At 40.5% G+C, this 11,613-nt stretch overlaps 1 protein-coding gene across 1 annotated transcript in view; it reads right to left on the minus strand.

Annotated features, from left to right (window-relative positions):
- The window catches only part of SLC15A5 (solute carrier family 15 member 5), a 50,722-nt gene extending 39,313 nt beyond the window's left edge, over window positions 1-11,409 (minus strand). Inside the window, exons 1-2 of the mRNA XM_006261024.3 lie at window positions 11,034-11,409; window positions 7,810-8,032 (exon numbers count right to left, since the gene is read on the minus strand). Of these exons, the coding sequence (XP_006261086.1) occupies window positions 7,810-8,032; window positions 11,034-11,409 (599 nt within the window). The remainder of the gene's footprint in view (window positions 1-7,809; window positions 8,033-11,033) is intronic.
- Between the last annotated feature and the right edge of the window lie 204 nt (window positions 11,410-11,613).

The raw sequence follows: 11,613 nt of genomic DNA on the forward strand, positions 1-11,613 counted from the left end.
TTGGCACTCAGCTAGCACGTGCTACCAGCAGGAGATGAGGACATGCCAGTTGAGTGCCGAGCTCAGCTAAGCCCAGCCCCGTCCCTGATTTTTTGATGTGGCATAATGTATAAGTTGAGTTTGATTTTTAAGACCCAAAAATTGGACTTCAAAACTTGACTCATACACCATAAAATACAGTAAATATTCATGGTTATACACAAGCAGCACTAGAGAGAGTGTACAGATATTGATGCTGATTTAACATCAGTGTTATATCTTGATTCTACCTAGCAGCAAATCGGATATTCTCATTTGAGCTCAAATAAGCAGCCCAGCCAGTAAGTAATATTATTAGTATGTTATTAATTCTTGAAATTCTATAGGGATCTAATAATATTTGGGGATTTTCTTAAAGCTACAGTTCAGTAATCAGTAGGGCTATGCAAAGCTTCAGTCCCTGATTCGATTCATTGGAGATTCGGCCCGATTTGGTGGCCAAATCTCTGAATCCAAATCAAATCAGGAGACCCTTTAATGCCTCCAAATTGAATCAGAGAGATTTGGAGATTCAGACGTAGACACAGCTTTAAATGTTTTTTCTACATACCTCAAGGTAGCAGGTGGCTCATGAGTGCTGCAGTGGTGGGGTGAATGGAGCATCCCACATGAGCGCACGGGGGGGGGGGGCGGTGGTGGTCTCAATGAGCTTGGCAGCAGACCTGGAAGTGGACTAGAAGTACTTCTCATCCACTTCTGGGTCTGCTGGGGAGAGCATGGAGGCCCCCCCCCCCCGTGTCCTTCCAGCTCAGTGACAGGTACCTCCTGGGTCTGGGGGGGGCACCTGGGGTCCTCCCGCAGCCAACTACCGAGCCACAGGGACATGGGGGGGGGGTGGAGGGCATGCATGCTCCCTGGTGGACCTGGAAGTGGACTGGAACCCAGGTCCACTTCCAGGTTTGCCACCGAGCATGTGGGGGGAGGCCCTGTGCTCCTGTGGGATACTCCACCCACCCCAGCATCTCGGCATTTGTGAGCCACACCTGGTACCTCGAGGTATGTAGAAAAAACATTTAAAGCTGTGTCTATGTCCAAATCACTGATTCTCCAAATCGGCATCGAATCTTCAGGTTCAGATTCGGCTGAATTGGGGACAGTGATCTGAATCATGAATCAAATCACTGTCCCCAATTCAAGCCAAATCCGAATTCAAATTGAGTATGACCGATTTTGCATATCCCTAGTAACTGGGCAATTTTAGGAGAAGCCCAGTTTTAACTTATACAAAGGAATAACATTTCTAGTTATCACTGTTGTACAAAAAAAAGACCAAAAACCTGAACTCAAAAGGTCTGAAAGCCAAAACAAAAACTACTACCATTTTTTAAAATATTATATATATATATATATATATATATATATATATATATATATATATATATATATATATATGTACTCTGTGATTACTTTATTTATGGATGTCTAACTAATGTTTTTTTAAATGCCCGAGTTTATAACACTACTGAATCTTTTCAGAAAAGTGAAAAAAAACCATAATGCCAATAATACAATTCTATATACCAGTAATTCTCAAGCAAGGTTCCACATTACCCTGGGCTGCTGTGAGATCAGTTGAAGAATGCTGCAGGTGAACTGTTACATGATTCACAAGACAGACCCATTCAGTTTCAAAAGAGGATTGGGGGGCAACTCGTCTGGGACCTGAGTAAATATGGTACTTGTTATTTTTCTATAGTCAAAAAAAAAAGGTGGCGGGGGGGAGCTAAGAGCTGACATTTTCTGACAGGTGCCCTGAGTCTAACAAGATTCAGAACGCTGCTATACACAAAGGATATGTACCCATACCAATCCTAGCAGATCACTTTTCAGTCACCAGAAATGTTAATACCTACAGTATGTGCAGAACTTGTCGTAAGTCAATTGCAGCCAGATTAGTGGCCTGGGATCTTTTATGCCAGTGGATTTTGACAGTTTACATGCTGCACTAAACATTATTTCAAAATGTGGTGTTTAGTAGTAGCATAATTAACAGGGGAGCACAAAAAGTACCAGTACTGCTTCTGCCAGCCTAGCATACCAGCATCACTCAGAGGTGTAGCAGGGCAATTCTTCCCCCTGAGTTTTAGGCAATTAACTCTTGGGGGGTACCAAGGATATTTGTTTGCTCCTGTTAACCAAATTTGCTGGCTATTCTTTTAGCCAATAGCCTTTTGCCCTCATTATGGGACAACACAAGAGGAAAAAACTGATCATTTTTTATTGTATCCTTCATAATCATAAATGCTTCAGTTAAATCTCCTGTGTCTCATTTCAGTATTAAATTATCCTATTTAGGGCATTTTCATCTTACACATGACTTGCTGACATGCTGTTCTTCCTGCATTGTTGCTGACTTTCCTCTTAAAGAGCTTTGGTCAAGATGCCTTTAAAAAACATTCTGTAGACACAATGCTGGAGATCTCAAAGCAGCCTTAAATATTCAGCTTTAATTTTCAATGATGAGTGATTTGAGGGATTTGATTTTGATAAATTCATAGATTTATTTTAAGACTGCAATGCTCCCTTACAATAATTTACTCTGACATCCTACATAACACAAGCCAAAGAAGCTTACTTAATTCTTACAAGAACCAAAGAATAGCTATTTACTTAGCCAGACCATAGGTCTGTCTCCCAAGGGGGAGTGAACTGTGTACAACCAGGGTCTTTTCCACTGTTCCTCTCTCACTTTGATGCCAAGATAGTCTTTGGACTTGGTGTGGGGTCTTCCACAAAGGGGCAAATGTGGTGTTCCTCATAACTTAGTATTATATTGGTCACAAAATACATCTAAGTCATGCAGCCTTCACCATTTAAGATGTAGGAATTTCTGATTCAGACACTGTGGGCATGTACAGGGGCAGGGTGAGGGTGCTTTAATTAGTGTGATTTTGAGAACCACTCTAATTAAAGTGCCCGCAGCATCTCTTACTCAGCATCCTGCACTTCAAAATGGTGGTGGGGTGCTTTAACTAAAGATCATTCAATGAGCTTTAAAGTGTCCCCAGCACCATTTTGAATTGTAGGAACACTGAATACACAAGACAGAGAAGCTTGATTAATCAAGACTCTTTTGACATGCTGTAATTACAGCCTGTTGGAGCAGCGTCCCCGCTTATCTACCAGCACCCACCCCTAACTCCTTTATTCAATAGTTACTGATGCCCTTTTCCTTCAAAAATGTGTCCAGTCCCTTTTTGAATCTGTCTATAATGTCAACTTCCACAACATCTGGTAGCAATGAACTCCAAACTTTAATTATATGCTGTGTGAAAAAGAACTTCCTTTTGTTAGTTTTAAACTTACTATGTACAAGTTTCATTTTGTGAGCCCTAGTTCTTGTACTGTGAGAAAGTAAATAATAAACCTCTATTTACTTTCTCTTGGTCAGTCTCCTGACACACCTTGAAATGGCCAGTGTTGGGGACTAGAGATGCCTAGCATGAAAACCATAAGAGGAATTTAGACAGGGCACCTTTAAAAATGCTTCAAAATTAGCACCCACTACATATGCGCTTCAATGAGCCTTAGCCTATTTTAAGGTGCATTAAAGCATCACAAAAAGAAACAAAAACAAAATACTGTGCCCTTTCACTAATGCACAAGAACAGTAATATCTTTATAACACTGGAAGCATGGACTAGTATCATGACAATATTCAAATCTGTTCAACTCTAAACCAAAAAAAGAAAACTTTTCACCTTGGTCAAGAAGATGAAAATTTGTCTCGAAACCAATAGGCACACGGAAGCTACGTGCCTAATGGAATGCAGGTGGCAGCTAAGGAAAGGATTGTGACATATCCTAAGCAATAGCACTGCTTTCTGTCACAGCACTAGCAATAAGTAGGGCTTTTCAGGCTGAAGCATCCCTCCAAAAATATCTGAGAATTTCATAAGAAATTAGTTTTAGTCAGCATTTTCAGCATTAGGCTATTATGATTTTTGCATGATACTGGGCACGTCTAAATGTGATGCTATGTCGCCATAGCAATGCACTACAGCAATCAGCGTCAACGGGCAAAAACCATAATGCTGCAGCTACATCACTGTAGCAACCCACTCCCTCACTGCTACGGTGATGTACCAGCTAAAAATAACAGTGCACAGCTGGCACAGTATGAGCTGTTACTTTGCCATCATTACTTCCAAAAGGAAGTACTAAATGGTGGTGCGGTAACGATGGCACCATACAGCCATGTGTAGATGCACTCACTTTTATGGTTTTATTTTTCCACTAGACAGAATGATAAAGTAGAAGTGAGGTATTATGGTGGGCTTCAAAACAAAAATATTGTGGAATATTTCATGAAAAATTCCAAGATTTTGACTTTTCAATCCCAATTTGAGATTACACAAAATTTTTAATTGTCAGAACTTCCATGGAACCAAAGGTCTAGTTCTGACAATTTGAGTAAAAAAGGTAATAGAGTTCAGACAAAGATCCATTCAGCTACCTGATAACAATTCATTTGGAATTAATTTTCCACAACTAATGATAAGACTTTGCAGAAGGCAAAGCTCTTCTGATGTCCTGTAGGGCTAGCAGTAGCAACTAAGGACATAATAGAACAGAAAAAGTGAAAAGAAAATAAGTGGAGCAGTCCTCTGTGACCCACACTTTTCCAAGAAAAGAAACAAAAAGAAAAGAAACAAAATATGATGGAAAAAACATATACCAAGTGGGCTGTGCAAAGCTTTGGGTGGTCATTTGATTCAGAGGAGATTCAGCCTGATTCAGTGGCTGAATTTCATCAGGAGACCAATAAAAAGTCCAAATCAATTTGAAGCCTCTGAATCAATTCAGAAATTATTTGGAGATTTGGCGATTCAGGCAATCCCTGCTCGCTGCCGCAGGGAGCTGGACCCGGGGTCTGTGTCGGTAAGTAGGCAGCAGAGAAGGAGGGGAGGGGAGGAGACTATGGGGGGACCCCCACTAGGTCCCATCCCCTGCCTGCTCCTCCAGCCCCCCTAAATGCCCCACTAACCCCTGCCCACTCTCCTAGCCCCAGCTCCTGGCTCTTTAAAAAAACACAAAAAAAGCCCCACATTCTCTGTCTCCTGTGGGGGGGGGGGGGGGAATCCCTGCTTCCCCACACTGTATGGGGGGCTCTGCCACAAGCCCCCATCCCCCTCCCGCTCTTCCAGCCCTGTTGATGGCTGCCCTGCCTGGCCCCAATGTCCTGTCTCTTTAAAAAAAACAACAAACAAACAAACAAAAAAGCCCTGCACTCACTGGCTGCTGCAGCAGCTGTTGGGGCTTCTGGGGACTCCTGGCAGAGCCCCCCACATAGTACAGGGAAGTGGGGGCAGCAGGGATCACGCCCCCTCCGGCCTGGCAGGAGCTGGTGATTGCGGGGCTTTTTTTTTTTAAGAAGCCGGGACATTGGGGCCAAGCGGGACAGCCATTGACAGGGCTGGGAGAGCGGGTGGGGGATGGGGCTTGTTTGATTCGGAGATTTGGCTGATTTGGCGGTAGCTGAATCCTCGAATCAGATTCAGCCAAATCAATTTGGGACAGTGATTTGAATCACCGAATGAAATCACTGTCCCCCAGATCAGCCAAATTTGAATCTGAAGTGAATATTACCCACTTTGCACAGGTCTAATACCAAGCAAGATGAGAAAATAAGGGAAGACAAAAACAGAAAATGGAGCAGTCCTCTGCGATGCACACTTTTCTAACAAAGTAATGTTGAAGGCAAGTCAGTTTTTCTAACTCCATTGTTGGCTTAGACTTAAGGTCCATATTGTGTATCTGCCCCATCTATTTTTCTTTAGGGATGACAAGAAGAGCACTTTTGTGCCTCCAAAACTGTATTGGTGTTGTTATAATTCAGTCCTTAGACTGAAGGCCCACTTCTTCTCTCCTCAGTTTAATTAATTGGTGCAATTCTATTTATTTACATGGTTTTATTCTAGAGAATAAAGTCAGGCTCTAGAAGCATAATGTAGGTCTTATTACAGGCTGTTTCACACCACACACTCACAAGTTGTTTTTTTCCCTGCACTAAGCTGAATTATTGAAAGTTTATTAATCTTATTTCTGAAGCGAAGCAGTTTGGATAAGAATCCAGACTTTCCTAAAAAACAACAGTTTACAATTCATTAAATATATATATTTAAAATTAATTTTCATGACAAAACCTACCAAGAAGAGAAAATAGCCTATGATTATATTCTTAAGAGGTTGTAATGGCATGAAGAAATACCAAGAACTAAGCCCCATTTTGTTAGTCCTAGGATTATAATCATGATGCAACAACATTATAGCAATCAGGTTTTTCTTTTACTCCCCAAACATGTGCCCTTCCTGCTATTTCCAAAGCCCCAAGAACTGATCCATTTGGATTCCCCAAAGGAAATACTTTTTTCTTATTATATCTCCTTTGTAATCAATGCTGAGAAATGTCACTTTGATTAAACACAATTCTGAATGACTAAGAACACAGTACAATAAATTCTCCAGAGCTATCTTTCAGAAGAACTGATTGCTCTCCAGCCTTAATCCCCCGGAGTCTTATTTAATCAAAATGATGTTGCTAATTAAGGATTAAAACTCAGAATAGAATCAGAAACCAAGATTCTTTTCCCTCTCCTTTGGGCAGGTCAAGGAGGCAGAGTCTGCTTTAAGGAACCAAACTGACTCTTCCATCTTTAGTAAAGCTGCCTTATGCACAGAAGTTTGGATTTAATCCAAATGTGAACATAACTGAGGGGGAGAAATTAGAATAGCCTAGAAACTTATCACAAATGGAACAGGGATATGATCCAATAATTTTCTAATTGTTTCTTCAGTTTACATTGCCAATATTCAAGTAAATGCACTGGGTTGTTGTTTTTTTTGAGGGGCGGAGAGTTGTACTGACAATGCTGACACTTCTTGGATGAAAGGTTCTATAGAAGTTCTGGGCAAATAGCATCTATTTAGACTCACAATCTTGACTGAGAAAGGAAGCATCAGTGCTGATCTAATGAAGAGATTTCTGCCACAAGCCAGATTCCAATATTTCAATATTTTGTCCTCAAGAAAAGCACAAACATTGAAAACAATGACATTTCATAAAACATAGAGTTTGGAAAAATTCCAATCTGTAAATGTCAAAGTACAACAAGTAAATACTGCAATGAAAATATATAAAAAGTTGCATGGAACATTCTGTTGAAATATTTTCAAAATTAAATCCCATTTTCCAATGGGGAAAAATTTGGTTAAAAAAATTCCAACCAGCTCTGGACATGTATAGGTATTTAAGCTGAAGCACAGAGGTCAATTGACTTCTCTGTGGTTCTAATCACATAGTAACAGAACTAAATATAGAATACAAGAGGCCTGGTTCTAAAACTGGAGTTCAAACCATTACCCCCACCACCACTGAAAGTAGTATATTTGAGTTCAAGGAATGTTGCCAATTCTATAGAGTCTGGCCCATCAAGAACAAAAAGTTTAGACCTAGCAAATAGGTTTTTTTTTAAATAAAATAAAGCAATTTAGTGGCATGAACTAAGAACCCAAATAGAATAACGTCATTTCAGTAGAATAGCTCAGTCTGGCACTTGATCTTTATTAACTCTGATCTCAGTGGTACCTAAAAGTTTAGAAATGTATATCTGTAAAGAAAGTCAGGTACGCTTTTTGACAAATAGATGCTATAGCTAAAAACAAGATTTGTAATATGAATTCTTTTTCTTAAAAAATGTATATGAACTTGAGCATTGAGTTAAACACCGTCACTTTCCCTAGTTACCCTGTTGCAATATAAACACTAACCAGTTGAAAAAAGAAAGGAGTTCCTTTGGTCCATAATCCTCAAGGTTGAATGCGCTCAATGGACAAACAATTGCTCTAATGCCACCTGTTCCAAGACATGCTGTTAAAAGTGCAAAGTAGAACACTACTTTCTGCTCCTTTTGGGCTAGGACATGAAGAATATGGCGTCTGTCTATAAAAAAGTCTTCAAAGGGAAAGGCAATAAGAGGGAGCAAGGCTGTACCTGCAATGGGAAGAAAATGAACATAGGCAACTGATTAAAATGAAGTGCATTCATTCTTGGAACTCATTTCTATTGAGAGCCAGTTGGTACCACTGCAAGTCCAGAACCTTTCTGGAAGCTACTATAATTAAGGAAGAAGAGTGACTGTCAATGGCAAAAATGACCTAACACACTACTATAACATGGTGTATAATAGTGATGTTATAGCTGTGATGGTCCAGAAATTAGGTGAGGCAAGGATGACAGCTTTTATTGGACCATGTAGTTGGGATAGAGCTAGAGTTAGGCAAGCTTTTGAATGCAAGACAGTTTTCCTCAGGTCCCAATCCTAGCAGGATTGATAGGACCAACCTGAGAGAGAATGTCTTGCATTCAAAAGCTTGTCTAACTCTATCCCAAATACATAGTTGGCTTCAAGAAAAGATATCACCCTAAAAAATTCTTGCATCTTGCCTAACATGTGCCACAGTCAGGGCCACACTGGCAATTTCCCAGGAGCAAAAAGGCTGCAATTAAACGACATGCAAGTTCAGGCAACATGACTAATTTGCGCTTGTTTTTTTTATCTTCCTTGATGGAGTAACAAATTGTTTCCTTGAGCCCAAAAGATCTAGTTTATCACTATAGCTAAATGAACATTTGTCAAATAATTTGGCAACTGTCAGGAGGTATACTCTCAAATAAGCAATTTGATGAAAGTTCCCTGGTTTTTCTAGGATTAGTGTTTCTCATTGTGGTTCCAGAATAGAGTGGAAGTAGGACTCTCCTGACAGCAGAAGTGTAATAGGGCAGTTCTGTGCCCTGGGTAGCAACAGCACATGGGGCAGCACTGACTGCTACCCTGCCAGCAGCTATGGTATAGCCAGTTTTGTGTGCGTGTGCATTCCACCACCCCTTCAAGGCAACACTTAGGCTGTAACCCTGCTGGTTGCTTTCCCCTCCCCCTATCCAATAGAAACAATACCATAGACTGGAGGTGCCCAACTAGGACTGGAAAGTGAGCCCTTATCTCTTGTGAATTGCAAAGCCCTAAAAAATCCTTTTTGTTTGAAGAAGGATGAACTACAGGTGTATTCACTTGTACACAGGCTTGCCCTGTAAGCATGACTAGGGATGTGATACACAACATCACAGTCTGAGGCCCCAATCCCAAGAGGATTGATAGGACAGCTATATTTAATGAGGTCTCACAGTCGAATTTCTTGCATGAAGTAGATATAGTGAGTTTTTCAGCATTTAGTCTACACAATTTATTCATTGCAGAACAATATTTTATATTAAATATTTACCAGAAATTTGCCCTTGTTACACACACTTACATGCCTCCTTGGAAAAGGCTTTGTGCTACCTTCAATAGTTGTCAAGGAAGGATTAAGTTGTCTGAGTTACTCAAGTAGTCTGAATTATAATCAAAGAGTCCATGACTCCATTCTGCGTTTACCATTACAGTCCATTTGTGCACTGATATTCTGTTTAGATTTAGATTCAAAGGGCAAATCCTATAAGAGGTAGCAAAGTCGATGCTCAGAGTAAGGAAGGAGATAGGAAAAGTTATGTTGCCTAGGTGGTTCATTCAGTGCTTCGGCAGTCTAGATAAACAGCCCCTGCAACACTCCTTCCAGACTACTTTTCAACAGCTCTCCCAGTCCTTTTTGCATTATTATTTTTCTTTTAAATAAACGTTACTCTTTTGTTCAGTCATCCACAGAAGGTGCATTTAATTGAGGCATACATCTAGCATTTAAGTGCCAATCCCATTTTAAAAATTATGCTGCAATATCCAGCCAAAACATTTCCAGACGTGACAAAGACAACTGCTCACATTCAAACAAGCTACTGTCATATGTAAAAAACCTTATTTATCAGCAATCAGTAATTTTTCATTGGTTGAAACCCGACTCAGGTCTGAAGCAAACCGATGTTCCAACCCAGCTGCTACTTCTCCAGCTGTGGGAGAAGCAGCAGCAGCAATTCTTTGTTACATGTCTCCCTACACCATTTTGCCTCAGCCCTATTCAAGACCTTGTCTAAATGTTTATAGCACCCCAGTTTAGGCTGAAAAAATAGTTCATCACTGTGACCTTATGAAGTATCTAGGAGGGAGGAGGGTTCCACTCATTGAAAAGAAAGACAGTTTCTTTCAAATGCTGTTTAAACTAGTTTGTCCTAATCATGATTTTTCTAAGGTTCAGATGTCCCCCTTTCCAAAAGGCATGCAGGTCATTAAGAATGGTTTGTAGAGTACTCCTCTGTATTGAGGGGAATGTCTAGGAAGACCAGGAGATTGATAAAATGTACACAAATTTCCAAGAAACTATTTAGAAGAGGGTCACTTGTCCTTTAGACCCCAATGGGTCAGACAAGGAGGCAGAAAGTGATAGTGTCAATCAGGCCCTGCGTCAAAATCCAGCTTCTGTGTTGAAGGTAAAAGTTATTTCTGCAATATATACATCTATGTGCACCTCACCTGGCAGTCATGCAGCTTTTACGTACAACAGAATCCTATTAACTTGCACCCACTCTGGAAATGCACTGCACTCTATGACGTTTAGAAAGTGATCAAAATATTGAATTTTTCAATGTGACTGGTGACTTTGGTTGCCCAGTTTCTCCGCTTACAATGAGCTGACCTTCAGAAAATGATGAAGACATTTTTCTTTGAAGAATTAAGCTCTTTTAGGTTGTCAGAATCTGGGCATCAAAACAACACAGCACCTAAAATACCTAAACGTGTTTGAAAATGTAGCATTTTTTTAAAACATAATTTAGTTTTTCTCAAGGCACTGCTTCACAAGCACATGCTAGCAAATACATTTTTGTACTTTTTGCACAGAAAAAAAATTAAGGCAGTAGCTATTAGAAGCATTGGGAGAGGCCACCTGGTTGTAGGATTATTGGAGTTTCCAGGTAAATGTTAAATGGCATATTTTATGGTCTTAGCAGAATGTAAGTGCGTACAAAAAGTAGGTTGCTGGTGAAACAGTTGTAGCATAGCACCTACCTAGAAAGTGTAGAAAGGTGCAGATATACACCAGTTTGATCCTCCCCACCAGACATTCGGCAAGCCAGCCCACCAACACAGGCGTTAACATGGAGGCACCTACAAAGCACATATTTACAATGGCTGCCTGATAGTTGTGATAGCCTAGTTTAACAGTGCAAAAGACAATCATGTTGCAGACGATGCCAAAAAAGATGAACCTCTCACACAGCTCCACCAATAGCAAGCAAATGGCCACCTGAGGTTTCTCCTCGGAGTTGGATCCAGCTGAGTTTCCAGCATCCTTGCCTCTCCTGGAGAGTTTCTTTCTTTCTTCAGCAGCAGTGGGATTCAGACACTGCTTCTTTTCTGAGCCTCTTGGGTTTACCCCAGGCATGCTTGGCTGCACTGAACAAGACTAACTTGAGTGGCTTAGGCTATAAAGTATATGCATCTGTTATCCTTTACTGTTATTAACAAACTGGTAAGACTCTTGCCTGGAATTCCACACCTTCCTACTACAATTTCTAAGGCATCTATCACTTCAGTGCTGTTACATTTGAAATCAAAGATCCTAGGAGCCATCCGTCTTAAAACTTCT

Source organism: Alligator mississippiensis, chromosome 4 (genome assembly GCF_030867095.1).
Source record: "Alligator mississippiensis isolate rAllMis1 chromosome 4, rAllMis1, whole genome shotgun sequence".
Taxonomy (NCBI): Eukaryota; Metazoa; Chordata; order Crocodylia; family Alligatoridae; genus Alligator; species Alligator mississippiensis.